This window comes from Petromyzon marinus, chromosome 79 (genome assembly GCF_048934315.1).
Source record: "Petromyzon marinus isolate PM22_M1 ecotype Great Lakes invasive population chromosome 79, UKy_Petmar_22M1.pri1.0, whole genome shotgun sequence".
In the NCBI taxonomy this organism is placed as follows: domain Eukaryota; kingdom Metazoa; phylum Chordata; class Hyperoartia; order Petromyzontiformes; family Petromyzontidae; genus Petromyzon; species Petromyzon marinus.
This window is the reverse complement of record NC_133745.1, coordinates 22180853-22197887: the sequence shown is the minus strand read 5'-3', so window position 1 is coordinate 22197887 and position 17035 is coordinate 22180853. Positions and strand designations below refer to the sequence as shown.

The 17035-nt window shown below is 55.8% G+C and overlaps 1 protein-coding gene across 1 annotated transcript in view; it reads left to right on the top strand.

The window, feature by feature from the left end:
* LOC116937716 (intermembrane lipid transfer protein VPS13A-like) overlaps positions 1 to 17035 on the top strand; it is a 43659-nt gene that overhangs the window by 195 nt on the left and 26429 nt on the right. Inside the window, exons 2-7 of the mRNA XM_076057105.1 lie at positions 616 to 742; positions 2446 to 3104; positions 6482 to 6725; positions 10461 to 10595; positions 12569 to 12650; positions 14577 to 14646. Of these exons, the coding sequence (XP_075913220.1) occupies positions 638 to 742; positions 2446 to 3104; positions 6482 to 6725; positions 10461 to 10595; positions 12569 to 12650; positions 14577 to 14646 (1295 nt within the window). The 5' untranslated portion in view covers positions 616 to 637. The remainder of the gene's footprint in view (positions 1 to 615; positions 743 to 2445; positions 3105 to 6481; positions 6726 to 10460; positions 10596 to 12568; positions 12651 to 14576; positions 14647 to 17035) is intronic.

Below are 17035 nucleotides of genomic sequence, written 5' to 3'. Positions count from 1 at the left end.
TGAGTGGGTGAGTGAGTGGGTGGGTGAGTGAGTGAGTGAGTGGGTGGGTGGGTGGGTGAGTGGGTGAGTGAGTGGGTGGGTGAGTGGGTGAGTGAGTGGGTGGGTGAGTGAGTGAGTGAGTGGGTGAGTGAGTGAGTGAGTGGGTGAGTGGGTGAGTGAGTGGGTGGGTGAGTGAGTGAGTGGGTGGGTGAGTGAGTGAGTGGGTGGGTGGGTGGGTGAGTGGGTGAGTGGGTGGGTGAGTGGGTGGGTGAGTGAGTGAGTGGGTGGGTGGGTGAGTGAGTGAGTGGGTGAGTGAGTGAGTGAGTGGGTGAGTGGGTGAGTGAGTGAGTGAGTGGGTGAGTGAGTGAGTGGGTGGGTGAGTGAGTGAGTGAGTGGGTGGGTGAGTGGGTGGGTGGGTGAGTGGGTGAGTGGGTGAGTGAGTGGGTGAGTGAGTGAGTGGGTGAGTGAGTGAGTGGGTGGGTGAGTGAGTGAGTGAGTGGGTGGGTGAGTGGGTGGGTGAGTGGGTGAGTGGGTGAGTGAGTGGGTGAGTGAGTGAGTGGGTGATGGTGATGTTGATGATGGTGGTGATGTTGATGTTGATGGTGATGTTGATGGTGATGTTGATGATGTTGCTAGTGATGGGGAGGAGCGGTGGTTGATGGCGGGACAGGCAGTGATGTTTTGTTGGCCATCGCCCGGCTGTGATCGCTCACTCTGCTGGGGTCTCGTGGACGGCAAGCGGAGGACGACCCAGCTCACTGCCGTGAGACATCAACAACAACAACAACATCAAAATCAACATCAACAACATCAACATCAACAACAACATCATCATCAACAACAACATCAAGAACATCATCAACAACAACAACATCATCAACAACAACATCAACAACATCAACATCATCATCATTCACATCATCAACATCATCAACCACCACCACCACCACAACAACATCAACAACATCAACATCATCATCATCATTCACATCATCATCATCAACAACATCAACAACATCATCATCAACAACAACAACATCAAAATCAACAACATCAACAACAACATCATCATCAACAACATCATCATCATCATCATCAACATCAACAACAACATCATCAACATCATCATCATCAACACCAACAACAACAACATCATCAACATCATCAACCACCACCACAACAACATCAACATCATCAACAACAACATCATCATCATCAACACCAACAACAACAACATCATCAACATCATCAACCACCACCACCACCACAACAACATCAACATCATCAACAACAACATCATCATCATCAACACCAACAACAACATCATCAACATCATCAACCACCACCACCACCACAACAACATCAACATCATCAACAACATCATCAACAACAACATCAGCATCATCAACAACATCATCAACAACAACATCAACATCATCAACATCATCATCAACAACATCATCAACAACATCAACAACAACATCAACAACAACATCAACAACATCATCAACAACATCATCAACAACAACATCAACATCATCAACATCATCATCAACAACAACATCAACAACAACAACAACAACATCCACAACATCCACAACATCAACAACATCATCAACATCATCATAACAACAACATCAACATCATCATCATCAACATCATCATCAACCACCACCACCACAACAACAACATCAACATCATCATCATCATCATTCACATCATCATCATCAACATCACCAACAACAACAACATCAACAACATCACCAACAACAACATCATCAACAACATCAACATCAACAACATCATCATCATCAACATCATCATCAACAACATCATCAACAACATCAACAACAACATCAACAACATCATCAACAACATCATCAACAACAACATCAACAACTTTAACATCATCATCAACATCATCAACATCAACAACAACATCAAAATCAACAACATCAACAACAACATCATCAACAACTTTAACATCATCATCATCAACAACATCAACAACAACATCAACATCACCAACATCAACATCATCAACATCACCAACATCATCATCATCAACATCATCATCAACAACATCATCAACAACATCAACAACAACATCAACAACATCATCAACAACATCATCAACAACAACATCAACAACTTTAACATCATCATCAACATCATCAACATCAACAACAACATCAAAATCAACAACATCAACAACAACATCATCAACAACTTTAACATCATCATCATCATCAACAACATCACCAACATCAACATCATCAACATCACCAACATCATCATCATCAACATCATCAACCACCACCACCACCACAACAACATCAACATCATCATCATTCACATCATCATCATCAACAACATCATCATCATCAACAACAACATCATCAACATCAACAACACCAACAACAACATCAACATCATCAACTCCCACCCCCCCCTCCCCCCCCCCAGGATGAGTTTGGCTCTGTGGGCCTCGACGCTTCCCCCGGCGCTTCTCGCGACGCTTCCCCCGGCGCTTCTCGCGGCGCTTCCCTCGGCGCTTCTCCGTGGTTCTCGTCCTTCCTGTGGGGGGTGCAGCGAGTTCTGCTGCTCACCGACGACGCCGCCGCCCTCACCCGCACGCTTCCCGGCGCTTCCCTCGGCGCTTCCTCGGCGCTTCTCGCTTCCTCCTCCTCGCTCCGGGGCTCCGCTTCCTCGACGCTTCCCGCTTCCTCGACGCTCCGGGGCTCCGCTTCCTCGGCTCTTCCCGCTTCCGCTTCCTCCTCCTCCTCCTCGCTCCGGGCCTCTGCTTCCTCGACGCTCCGGGGCTCCGCTTCCTCGACGCTTCCCGCTTCCGCTTCCTCTTCCTCGCTCCGGGGCTCTGCTTCCTCGGCGCTTCCCGCTTCCTCGACGCTCCGGGGCTCCGCTTCCTCGACGCTTCCCGCTTCCGCTCCCGGCGAGGGAAGCTCCGCGCTTCGGGTGGAGGTGTCGCTGCAGGGGGTGGGGCTGTCCCTCGTCGGGGGCGGGGCCAAGGGAGGGGGCGGGGTCAAGGGAGGGGGCGGGGGCAAGGGAGGGAGCGGGGGCGGGGCCGGGGGAGGGAGATACGAAGTCGCCTTCATCTCCATCTGCAGGTCAGCAACGCCGGCGCTTCCCGTGTGCTTCCCGTGTGCTTCCCGTGTGCTTCCCGTGTGCTTCCCGTGTGCTTCCCGTGTGCTTCCCGTGTGCTTCCTGTGTGCTTCCCGTGTGCTTCTACTCTGCTTCCTGTGTGCTTCCCGTGTGCTTCCCGTGTGCTTTCCTTGTGCTTCCCGTGTGCTTCCAGTGTGCTTCTCGTGTGCTTCTACTCCGCTTCCTGTGTGCTTCCCGTGTGCTTCCCGTGTGCTTCCCGTGTGCTTCCTGTCCTGTTTGCTTCCTGTGTGCTTCCTGTGTGCTTCTACTCTGCTTCCTGTGTGCTTCTACTCTGCTTCCTGTGTGCATCCCGTGTGCTTCCCGTGTGCTTCCCGTGTGCTTCTACTCCACTTCCTGTGTGCTTCCTGTGTGCTTCCCGTGTGCTTCCTGTGTGCTTCCTGTGTGCTTCCTGTGCTTCTACTCTGCTTACTGTGTGCTTCCTGTGTGCTTCTACCCTGCTTCCTGTGTGCTTCCCGTGTGCTTCTACTCCGCTTCCTGTGTGCTTCCCGTGTGCTTCCCGTGTGCTTCTACTTTGCTTCCTGTGTGCTTCCTGTGTGCTTCCCGTGTGCTTCTACTCTGCTTCCTGTGTGCTTCCCGTGTGCTTCCTTTGTGCTTCCTGTGTGCTTCTACTCCGCTTCCTGTGTGCTTCCTGTGTGCTTCCTGTGTGCTTCCTGTGTGCTTCCCGTGTGCTTCTTGTGTGCTTCTACTCCGCTTCCTGTGTGCTTCTACCCTGCTTCCTGTGTGCTTCCTGTGTGCTTCTACCCCGCTTCCTGTGTGCTTCCTGTGTGCTTCCTGTGTGCTTCTACTCCGCTGCCTGTGTGCTTCCTGTGTGCTTCTACTCTGCTTCCCGTGTGCTTCTACTCTGATTCCTGTGTGCTTCCTGTGTGCTTCCCGTGTGCTTCCCGTGTGCTTCTACTCTGATTCCTGTGTGCTTCCTGTGTGCTTCTACTCCGCTTCCTGTGTGCTTCCTGTGTGCTTCTACCCCGCTTCCTGTGTGCTTCCTGTGTGCTTCCTGTGTGCTTCTACTCCGCTTCCTGTGTGCTTCCTGTGTGCTTCTACTCCACTTCCTGTGTGCTTCCTGTGTGCTTCCTGTGTGCTTCTACTCCGCTTCCCGTGTGTTTCCCGTGTGCTTCTACTCTGCTTCCTGTGTGCTTCCTGTGTGCTTCCCGTGTGCTTCTACCCCGCTTCCTGTGTGCTTCCTGTGTGCTTCTACTCCGCTTCCTGTGTGCTTCCTGTGTGCTTCTACTCCGCTTCCCGTGTGCTTCCCGTGTGCTTCTACTCTGCTTTCTGTTTGCTTCCCGTGTGCTTCCTGTGTGCTTCTACTCCACTTCCTGTGTGCTTCCTGTGTGCTTCTACTCCGCTTCCCATGTGCTTCCCGTGTGCTTCTACTCCGCTTCCTGTGTGCTTCTACTCTGCTTCCTGTGTGCTTCTTGTGTGCTTCTACTCCGCTTCCTGTGTGCTTCCTGTGTGCTTCTACCCCGCTTCCTGTGTGCTTCCTGTGTGCTTCCTGTGTGCTTCTACTCCGCTTCCTGTGTGCTTCCTGTGTGCTTCTACTCCACTTCCTGTGTGCTTCCTGTGTGCTTCCTGTGTGCTTCCTGTGTGCTTCTACTCCGCTTCCCATGTGCTTCCCGTGTGCTTCTACTCTGCTTCCTGTGTGCTTCCTGTGTGCTTCCCGTGTGCTTCTACCCCGCTTCCTGTGTGCTTCCTGTGTGCTTCCTGTGTGCTTCTACTCCGCTTCCTGTGTGCTTCCTGTGTGCTTCTACTCCGCTTCCTGTGTGCTTCCTGTGTGCTTCCTGTGTGCTTCTACTCTGCTTCCCGTGTGCTTCCCGTGTGCTTCTACTCTGCTTTCTGTTTGCTTCCCGTGTGCTTCCTGTGTGCTTCTACTCCGCTTCCTGTGTGCTTCCTGTGTGCTTCTACCCCGCTTCCTGTGTGCTTCCTGTGTGCTTCCTGTGTGCTTCCTGTGTGCTTCTACTCTGCTTCCTGTGTGCTTCCTGTGTGCTTCCTGTGTGCTTCTACTCTGCTTCCTGTGTGCTTCTACTCCACTTCCTGTGTGCTTCCTTTGTGCTTCTACTCCACTTCCCATGTGCTTCCCGTGTGCTTCTACTCCGCTTCCTGTGTGCTTCTACTCTGCTTCCTGTGTGCTTCTTGTGTGCTTCTACTCCGCTTCCTGTGTGCTTCCTGTGTGCTTCTACTCCGCTTCCTGTGTGCTTCCTGTGTGCTTCTACTCCGCTTCCTGTGTGCTTCCTGTGTGCTTCTACCCCGCTTCCTGTGTGCTTTCTGTGTGCTTCCTGTGTGCTTCCTGTGTGCTTCCTGTGTGCTTCTACTCCGCTTCCTGTGTGCTTCCTGTGTGCTTCTACTCCGCTTCCTGTGTGCTTCCTGTGTGCTTCCCGTGTGCTTCCCGTGTGCTTCCTGTGTGCTTCTACTCCACTTCCCGTGTGCTTCCCGTGTGCTTCTACTCCGCTTCCTGTGTGCTTCTTGTGTGCTTCTACTCCGCTTCCTGTGTGCTTCCTGTGTGCTTCTACTCCGCTTCCTGTGTGCTTCCTGTGTGCTTCTACTCCGCTTCCTGTGTGCTTCCTGTGTGCTTCTACCCCGCTTCCTGTGTGCTTTCTGTGTGCTTCCTGTGTGCTTCCTGTGTGCTTCCTGTGTGCTTCTACTCCGCTTCCTGTGTGCTTCCTGTGTGCTTCTACTCCGCTTCCTGTGTGCTTCCTGTGTGCTTCCCGTGTGCTTCCCGTGTGCTTCCTGTGTGCTTCTACTCCACTTCCCGTGTGCTTCCCGTGTGCTTCTACTCCGCTTCCTGTGTGCTTCCTGTGTGCTTCTACTCTGCTTCCTGTGTGCTTCTTGTGTGCTTCTACTCCGCTTCCTGTGTGCTTCCTGTGTGCTTCTACTCCGCTTCCTGTGTGCTTCCTGTGTGCTTCCCGTGTGCTTCTACTCTGCTTCCTGTGTGCTTCCTGTGTGCTTCCTGTGTGCTTCTACTCCGCTTCCTGTGTGCTTCTACTCCACTTCCCGTGTGCTTCCTGTGTGCTTCTACTCCACTTCCCGTGTGCTTCCCGTGTGCTTCTACTCCGCTTCCTGTGTGCTTCTTGTGTGCTTCTACTCTGCTTCCTGTGTGCTTCTTGTGTGCTTCTACTCTGCTTCCTGTGTGCTTCCTGTGTGCTTCTACTCCGCTTCCTGTGTGCTTCCTGTGTGCTTCCTGTGTGCTTCCTGTGTGCTTCTACTCCGCTTCCTGTGTGCTTCCCGTGTGCTTCCTGTGTGCTTCTACTCCGCTTCCTGTGTGCTTCTACGCTTCCTCGGTGCTTCCTGTGCTCTGGCTTGACCCCTCCGCTCCCCCTCCGCTCCCCGCCAGCTCCGGCGTGCTGTGGGAGATTGAGAGAAAGCGGCGTTGGAAGCCGCTCAGCGAGAAGCTGAGCCAGCGCCTGGAGGCCGCCTTCAGCGCGGAGCAGCAGCAGCAGGAGCAGCAGCAGGAGCAGCAGCAGGAGCAGCAGGGGCAGCAGGGGCAGCAGCAGCAGGGGCAGCAGGAGCAGCAGGAGCAGCAGGGGCAGCAGTGGAGGAGGAGGAGGGCAGCAAGGGTCACCGTGGGGGAGGCAGAGGTGAGGGTTTGGGCGTTTGTCTTCACGTCTCTCTGTCTCACTTGTCTCTCTGTGTCTCTGTCTCTCTGTCTGTCTCTCTGTCTCTCTCTCTCTCTCACGTGTCTCTCTGTCTCTCTCTGTCTCTCTCACGTGTCTCTCTCACGTGTCTCTCTGTCTCTGTCTCTCTGTGTCTCTGTCTCTCTGTCTCTCTCACGTCTCTCTGTCTCTCTGTCTATCTCACGTGTCTCTCTCACGTCTCTCTGTCTCTATGTCTCTCTCACGTGTCTCTCTGTCTCTCTCTCTGTCTCTCTCTCACGTGTCTCTCTGTCTCTCTCACGTGTCTCTCTCACGTGTCTCTCTGTCTCTGTCTCTCTGTCTCTCTCTCTCTCTCACGTGTCTCTCTGTCTCTCTCTGTCTCTCTCACGTGTCTCTCTCACGTCTCTCTGTCTCTATGTCTCTCTCACGTGTCTCTCTGTCTCTCTCTCTGTCTCTCTTTCACGTGTCTCTCTGTCTCTCTCGTGTCTCTGTGTCTCTCTGTCTCTCTCTCTGTCTCTCTGTCTCTCTCTCTCTCTCACGTGTCTCTCTGTCTCTCTCTGTCTCTCTCACGTGTCTCTCTCACGTGTCTCTCTGTCTCTCTGTCTCTCTCACGTGTCTCTCTGTTTCTCTGTCTCTCTGTCTCTCTCTGTCTCTCTCTCGTGTCTCTCTGTCTCTCTCACGTGTCTCTCTGTCTCTCTCTCTGTCTCTCTCTCACGTGTCTCTCTGTCTCTCTCGTGTCTCTGTGTCTCTCTGTCTCTCTCTCTGTCTCTCTGTCTCTCTCTCTCTCTCACGTGTCTCTCTGTCTCTCTCTGTCTCTCTCACGTGTCTCTCTCACGTGTCTCTCTGTCTCTCTGTCTCTCTCACGTGTCTCTCTGTTTCTCTGTCTCTCTGTCTCTCTCTGTCTCTCTCTCGTGTCTCTCTGTCTCTCTCACGTGTCTCTCTGTCTCTCTCTCTGTCTCTCTCTCACGTGTCTCTCTGTCTCTCTCGTGTCTCTGTGTCTCTCTGTCTCTCTCTCTGTCTCTCTCTCTCTCTCACGTGTCTCTCTGTCTCTCTCTGTCTCTCTCACGTGTCTCTCTCACGTGTCTCTCTGTCTCTCTGTCTCTCTCACGTGTCTCTCTGTTTCTCTGTCTCTCTGTCTCTCTCTCGTGTCTCTCTGTCTCTCTCACGTGTCTCTCTGTCTCTCTCTCTGTCTCTCTCTCACGTGTCTCTCTGTCTCTCTCGTGTCTCTGTGTCTCTCTGTCTCTCTCTCTGTCTCTCTGTCTCTCTCTCTCTCTCACGTGTCTCTCTGTCTCTCTCTGTCTCTCTCACGTGTCTCTCTGTCTCTCTGTCTCTCTCTCTGTCTCTCTCACGTGTCTCTCTGTTTCTCTGTCTCTCTGTCTCTCTCTGTCTCTCTCTCGTGTCTCTCTGTCTCTCTCACGTGTCTCTCTGTCTCTCTCACGTGTATCTCTGTCTCTCTCACGTGTCTCTCTCACGTGTCTCTCTGTCTCTCTCACGTGTCTCTCTGTCTCTCTCACGTGTATCTCTGTCTCTCTCACGTGTCTCTCTCACGTGTATCTCTGTCTCTCTGTCTCTCTCACGTGTCTCTCTGTCTCTCTGTCTCTCTCTGTCTCTCTCTGTCTCTCTGTCTCTCTCTGTCTCTCTCTGTCTCTCTCTGTCTCTCTCTGTCTCTCTGTCTCTCTGTGTCTCTCTCTGTCTCTCCATTGTGTCTCTGTCATCTCACCCCGTGTTTCTCTCCGTGTCTCCCCGTGTCTCCCCCCGTGTCTCTCCGTCTCTCACCCCGTGTCTCCCCGTGTCTCCCCGTGTCTCCCCCCGTGTCTCCCCGTGTCTCCTCCCGTGTCTCCCCATGTCTCCCCCCGTGTCTCCCCATGTCTCCCCGTGTCTCCCCGTGTCTCCCCCCGTGTCTCCCCGTGTCTCCTCCCATGTCTCCCCGTGTATCTCCCCGTGTCTCCCCCCGTGTCTCCACCCGTGTTCCCCGTGTCTCCCCGTGTCTCTCCCCGTGTCTCTCCCTGTGTCTCCCCGTGTCTCTCCGTGTATCTCCCCGTGTCTCCCCCTGTGTCTCCCCGTGTCTCCCCCCGTGTCTCTCCCCGTGTCTCCCCGTGTCTCCCCGTGTCTCCCCTTGTCTCACCTCGTGTCTCCCCGTGTCTCCCCCGTGTCTCCCCCCGTGTCTCCCCCCGTGTCTCCCCCCGTGTCTCCCCATGTCTCCCCGTGTCTCCCCGTGTCTCCCCCCGTGTCTCCCCGTGTCTCCCCCCGTGTCTCCCCGTGTCTCCCCCCGTGTCTCCCCGTGTCTCCCCGTGTCTCCCCCGTGTCTCCACCCGTGTTCCCCGTGTCTCCCCGTGTCTCTCCCCGTGTCTCTCCCTGTGTCTCCCCGTGTCTCTCCGTGTATCTCCCCGTGTCTCCCCCCGTGTCTCCCCGTGTCTCCCCCCGTGTCTCCCCGTGTCTCCCCCCGTGTCTCCGCGTGTCTCCCCGTGTCTCCCCCGTGTCTCCACCCGTGTTCCCCGTGTCTCCCCGTGTCTCTCCCCGTGTCTCTCCCTGTGTCTCCCCGTGTCTCTCCGTGTATCTCCCCGTGTCTCCCCCTGTGTCTCCCCGTGTCTCCCCCCGTGTCTCTCCCCGTGTCTCCCCGTGTCTCCCCGTGTCTCCCCTTGTCTCACCTCGTGTCTCCCCGTGTCTCCCCCGTGTCTCCCCCCGTGTCTCCCCTCGTGTCTCCCCGTGTCTCCCCGTGTCTCCCCCCGTGTCTCCCCCCGTGTCTCCCCCCGTGTCTCCCCGTGTCTCTCCGTGTCTCTCCCCGTGTCTCTCCCCGTGTCTCCCCCCCTGTCTCTCCCCCGTGTCTCCCCCCGTGTCTCACCCCGTGTCTCCACCCGTGTCTCTCCCCGTGTCTCTCCGTGTCTCTCCGTGTCTCCCCGTCTCTCACCCCGTGTCTCCCCGTGTCTCCCCGTGTCTCCCCCCGTGTCTCGCCGTGTCTCTCCCCGTGTCTCTCCGTGTCTCCCCGTGTCTCCCCCCGTCTCTCACCCCGTGTCTCACCCCGTGTCTCACCCCGTGTCTCACCCCGTGTCTCCACCCGTGTCTCTCCGTGTCTCCCCGTGTCTCCCTGTCTCTCACCCCGTGTCTCACCCCGTGTCTCACCCCGTGTCTCCCCGTGTCTCACCCCGTGTCTCCCCGTGTCTCCCCGTCTCCCACCCCGTGTCTCCCCCATGTCTCACCCCGTGTCTCCCCGTGTCTCCCCATGTCTCCCCCCGTGTCTCCCCCTGTCTCACCCCGTGTCTCCCCCGTGTCTCCCCGTCTCTCTCCCCGTGTCTCCCCGTGTCTCCCCGTCTCTCACCCGTGTCTCCCCGTGTCTCACCGTATCTCTCTCCCCGTGTCTCCCCGTGTCTCACCCCGTGTCTCCCCGTGTCTCCCCGTCTCCCACCCCGTGTCTCCCCCTGTCTCACCCCGTGTCTCCCCCGTGTCTCCCCGTCTCTCTCCCCGTGTCTCCCCGTGTCTCCCCGTCTCTCACCCGTGTCTCCCCGTGTCTCACCGTATCTCTCTCCCCGTGTCTCCCCGTCTCTCACCCCGTGTCTCCCCGTGTCTCCCCGTCTCTCACCCCGTGTCTCTCCCCGTGTCTCCCCGTGTCTCACCCCGTGTCTCCCCCGTGTCTCCCCGTCTCTCTCCCCGTGTCTCCCCGTGTCTCCCCGTCTCTCACCCCGTGTCTCTCCCCGTGTCTCCCCGTGTCTCCCCGTGTCTCAGTTCGACATTGACAGCATGCTGAGCCTGAGGCCTGTCAAGGCCTCAATCCGCCGCTCGTTTATGCCGGCCCTGAGACTTGACTTTGAGACGGACGCCCGGCACAGCAGCCTCCGGACTCAGCTGTACCGCTTACAGGTGGAGACACGTGGAGACACGTGGAGACACAGAGACACAGAGACACGGGGACACACGGAGACACAGAGACACACAGAGAGACACAGAGACACAGCAGTCTACGGACTCAGCTGTACCGCTTACAGGTGGAGACACGTGGAGACACAGAGACACGGGGATTCGGGGAGACACATAGAGACATGGAGGACTCACAGAGACACGGGGAGACACAGAGATACGGGGATTCGGGGAGACACACAGAGACAGGGGGAGACACAGAGACACAGGGGAGACACAGAGACACGGGGATTCGGGGAGACACATAGAGACATGGGGGACTCACAGAGACACGGGGAGACACGGGGAGACACAGAGACACGGGGATTCGGGGAGACACATAGAGACAGGGGGAGACACAGAGACACAGGGGAGACACAGAGACACGGGGATTCGGGGAGACACACAGAGACAGGGGGAGACACAGAGACACAGGGGAGACACAGAGACACGGGGATTCGGGGAGACACATAGAGACATGGGGGACTCACAGAGACACGGGGAGACACAGAGACACGGGGATTCGGGGAGACACACAGATACAGGGGGAGACACAGAGACACAGGGGAGACACAGAGACACGGGGATTCGGGGAGACACATAGAGACATGGGGAGACACAGAGACACAGGGGAGACACAGAGACACGGGGATTCGGGGAGACACACAGAGACAGGGGGAGACACAGAGACACAGGGGAGACACAGAAACACGGGGATTCGGGGAGACACATAGAGACATGGGGGACTCATAGAGACACGGGGAGACACAGAGACACGGGGATTCGGGGAGACACACAGAGACAGGGGGAGACACAGAGACACAGGGGAGACACAGAGACACAGAGACACGGGGATTCGGGGAGACACACAGAGACAGGGGGAGACACAGAGACACGGGGAGACACAGAGACACGGGGATTCGGGGAGACACACAGAGACAGGGGGAGACACACAGAGACATGGGGGACTCACAGAGACACAGAGACACGGGGAGACACAGAGACCCCACGTTGACCCCACGTTGACCCCACATTGACCCAATGTTGACCCAATGTTGACCCCAAGTTGACCCCACGTTGACCTCACGTTGACCCCACATTGACCCAATGTTGACCCCAAGTTGACCCCACGTTGACCTCACGTTGACCCCACATTGACCCCATGTTGACCTCACGTTGACCTCCCGTTGACCCTACGTTGACCCCACGTTGACCCCACGTTGACCCCACATTAACTTCACATTGACCCCACGTTGACCCCACGTTGACCTCCCGTTGACCCCACGTTGACCCCACGTTGACCTCACATTGACCACACGTTGACCCCACGTTGACCTCACATTGACTCCATGTTGACCTCACATTGACCTCACATTGACCTCACATTGTCCTCACATTGACCCCACGTTGACCTCCCGTTGACCCCACGTTGACCCCACGTTGACCTCACATTGACCCCACGTTGACCCCACGTTGACCTCACATTGACTCCACGTTGACCTCACATTGACCTCACATTGACCTCACATTGTCCTCACATTGACCCCACGTTGACCTCCCGTTGACCCCACGTTGACCCCACGTTGACCTCACATTGACCCCACGTTGACCCCACGTTGACCTCACATTGACTCCACGTTGACCTCACATTGACCTCACATTGACCTCACATTGTCCTCACATTGACCCCACGTTGACCTCCCGTTGACCCCACGTTGACCCCACGTTGACCTCACATTGACCCCACGTTGACCCCACATTGACCTCACATTGACTCCACGTTGACCTCACATTGACCTCACATTGACCTCACATTGTCCTCACATTGACCCCACGTTGACCCCACATTGACCTCACATTGACTCCACGTTGACCTCACATTGACCTCACATTGACCTCACATTGTCCTCACATTGACCCCACGTTGACCCCGCTAGGTGGACAATCAGCTAATGGGAGCCGTGTTTCCTGTTGTGTTTCACCCCGTGGCACCGCCACCATCAATCGCTCTCGACTCTGGTGAGTTACTCACCACCACGCTCACCACCACGCTCACCACTCACCACCACTCACTACTACACTCACCACTCACCACCACGCTCACCTCTCACCACCACGCTCACCACTCACTACTACACTCACCACTCACCACCACGCTCACCACTCACCACTCACTATTACACTCACCACTCACTACTACACTCACCACTCACCACCACGCTCACCACTCACCACCACGCTCACCACTCACCACCACGCTCACCACCACGCTCACCACTCACCACCACTCACTACTACACTCACCACCACGCTCACCACAACACTCACCACCACGTTCACCACTCACTACTACACTCACCACCACGCTCATCACTCACCACCACGCTCACCACCACACTCACCACCACGCTCATCACTCACTACTACACTCACCACTCACCACCACCACTCACCACCACCACTCACCACCACGCTCACCACTCACCACCACGCTCACCACCACACTCACCACTCACCACCACGCTCACCACCACGCTCACCACTACGCTCACCACCACGCTCACCACTCACCACCACTCACCACCACCACTCACCAACACGCTCACCACTCACCACCACGCTCACCACGCTCACCACGCTCACCACAACACTCATCACCACGCTCACCACCACGCTCACCACTCACCACCACCACGCTCACCACTCACCACTCACCACCACACTCAACACGCTCACCACCACGCTCACCACCACGCTCACCACTCACCACCACGCTCACCACCACGCTCACCACAACACTCACCACCACGCTCACTACTACACTCACCACTCACCACCACGCTCACCACGCTCACCACTCACCACCACTCACCACCACGCTCAACACTCACCACCACGCTCACCACCACGCTCACTACTACACTCACCACCACGTTCACCACTCACCACCACGCTCACTAATACACTCACTACAACACTCACCACAACGCTCACCACCACGCTCACCACCACGCTCACCACCATACTCACCACCACGCTCACTACTACACTCACCACCACGTTCACCACTCACCACCACGCTCACTAATACACTCACTACAACACTCACCACCACGCTCACCACCACGCTCACCACCACGCTCACCACCACGCTCACCACCACGCTCACCACTCACCACCACGCTCACCACCACTACACTCACCACCACGCTCACCACTCACCACCACGCTCACCACAACACTCACCACCACACTCACCACCACGCTCACCACTCACCACTCACCACCACTCACCACCACGCTCACCACCACGCTCACCACTCACCACCACGCTCACCACCACTCACCACAACACTCACCACTCACCACCACGCTCACTACTACACTCACCACCACACTCACCACCACGTTCACCACTCACCACGCTCACCACTCACCACCACGCTCACCACTCACCACCACGCTCACCACCATGCTCACCACCACGCTCACCACCACGCTCACCACTCACCACCACGCTCACCACTCATCACTCACCACCACGCTCACCGCCACGCTCACCACTCACCACCCACCACCACGCTCACCACCACGCTCACCACTCACCACTCACCACCACGCACCACTCACCACCACGCACCACTCACCACCACGCTCACCACCACTCACCACCACGCTCACCACCACGCTCACCACCACGCTCACCACTCACCACCACACTCACCACCACACTCACCACCACGCTCACCACTCACCACCACACTCACCACCACGCTCACCACTCACCACCACGCTCACCACCACGCTCACCACTCACCACCACGCTCACCATATCAAGTGTTTCTGACCCCATGACTCGTCCGTGACCCCTGTGTGACCTCACGTGACCCCCGTGACTTTCATGACCCCTGTGTGACCCCCGTGACCCCTGTGTGACCTCTACAGCTCCCAGGCCGTTTGTGGATATTAGCTTCATCGCCAAACGCAACAAGAGGAGTGACCTGGTGCAAATCACGTGGGTAGAAATCACCACTCACTCACCACTCACTCACCACTCACTCACCACTCACTCACCACTCACTCACTCACTCAGTCACTCACTCACTCACTCACCACTCACTCACCACTCACTCACTCACTCACCACTCACTCACCACTCACTCACCACTCACTCACCACTCACTCACTCACCACTCACTCACCACTCACTCACTCACCACTCACTCACCACTCACTCACTCACCACTCACTCACCACTCACTCACCACTCACTCACTCACTCACCACTCACTCACCACTCACTCACCACTCACTCACCACTCACTCACTCACCACTCACTCACCACTCACTCACCACTCACTCACCACTCACTCACCACTCACCACTCACTCACCACTCACTCACTCACTCAGTCAGTCACTCACTCACTCACCACTCACTCACTCACTCACCACTCACCACTCACTCACCACTCACTCACCACTCACTCACTCACCACTCACTCACCACTCACTCACCACTCACTCACTCACCACTCACTCACCACTCACTCACCACTCACTCACTCACTCACCACTCACTCACCACTCACTCACCACTCACTCACCACTCACCACTCACTCACCACTCACTCACTCACCACTCACTCACCACTCACTCACCACTCACCACTCACCACTCACTCACCACTCACCACTCACTCACCACTCACTCACCACTCACTCACCACTCACCACTCACTCACCACTCACTCACCACTCACTCACCACTCACTCACTCACCACTCACTCACTCACCACTCACTCACTCACCACTCACTCACCACTCACTCACTCACTCACCACTCACTCACCACTCACTCACCACTCACCACTCACCGTGTCTCTGTGTGTCTCTGTGTGTCTCACCGTGTCTCTGTGTGTCTCTGTGTGTCTCCAGCTACTATGTGATGCTGGTGCAGGAGATTAATCTGTCTCTCTCCCCGTGTGTCTCTGTGTGTCTCTGTGTGTCTCTGTGTGTCTCTGTGTGTCTCACGGTGTCTCTGTGTGTCTCACCGTGTCTCTGTGTCTCTCTGTGTGTCTCCCCGTGTCTCTGTGTCTCTCTGTGTGTCTCTTTGTGTCTCTGTGTGTCTCACCGTGTCTCTGTGTGTCTCACCGTGTCTCTGTGTGTCTCACCGTGTCTCTGTGTGTCTCTGTGTGTCTCTGTGTCTCTGTGTGTCTCTGTGTGTCTCACCGTGTCTCTGTATCTCTGTGTGTCTCTGTGTGTCTCTGTGTGTCTCCAGCTACTGTGTGATGCTGGTGCAGGAGATGAATCTGTCTCTCTCCCCGTGTGTCTCTGTGTGTCTCTGTGTCTCCCCGTGTCTCACCGTGTCTCCCCGTGTGTCTCTGTGTGTCTCTGTGTGTCTCCCCGTGTCTCTGTGTCTCCAGCTACTGTGTGATGCTGGTGCAGGAGATGAATCTGTCTCTCTCCCCGTGTGTCTCTGTGTGTCTCACCGTGTCTCTGTGTCTCTGTGTGTCTCTGTGTGTCTCCAGCTACTGTGTGATGCTGGTGCAGGAGATGAATCTGTCTCTCTGTGTCTCTGTGTGTCTCTGTGTGTCTCTGTGTGTCTCCCCGTGTCTCTGTGTCTCTCTGTGTGTCTCTGTGTGTCTCACCGTGTCTCTGTGTGTCTCTGTGTGTCTCTGTGTCTCTGTGTGTCTCTGTGTGTCTCACCGTGTCTCCCCGTGTCTCACCGTGTCTCTCTGTGTCTCCAGCTACTGTGTGATGCTGGTGCAGGAGATGAATCTGTCTCTCTCCCCGTGTCTCTGTGTGTCTCTGTGTGTCTCTGTGTGTCTCCAGCTACTGTGTGATGCTGTGCAGGAGATGAATCTGTCTCTCTCCCCGTGTCTCACCGTGTCTCTGTGTGTCTCACCGTGTGTCTCTGTGTGTCTCTGTGTGTCTCTGTGTGTCTCTGTGTCTCACCGTGTCTCTGTGTGTCTCTGTGTGTCTCTGTGTGTCTCACCGTGTCTCTGTGTGTCTCCCCGTGTCTCTAGCTACTGTGTGATGCTGGTGCAGGAGATGAATCTGTCTCTCTCCCCGTGTCTCACCGTGTCTCTGTGTGTCTCTGTGTGTCTCTGTGTGTCTCACCGTGTCTCACCGTGTCTCTGTGTGTCTCTGTGTGTCTCTGTGTGTCTCTGTGTGTCTCACCGTGTCTCTGTGTCTCTAGCTACTGTGTGATGCTGGTGCAGGAGATGAATCTGTCTCTCTCTCTCTGTGTGTCTCTGTGTGTCTCTGTGTGTCTCTGTGTCTCCCCGTGTCTCACCGTGTCTCTGTGTGTCTCTAGCTACTGTGTGATGCTGGTGCAGGAGATGAATCTGTCTCTCTCTCTCTGTGTCTCTGTGTGTCTCTGTGTGTCTCTGTGTGTCTC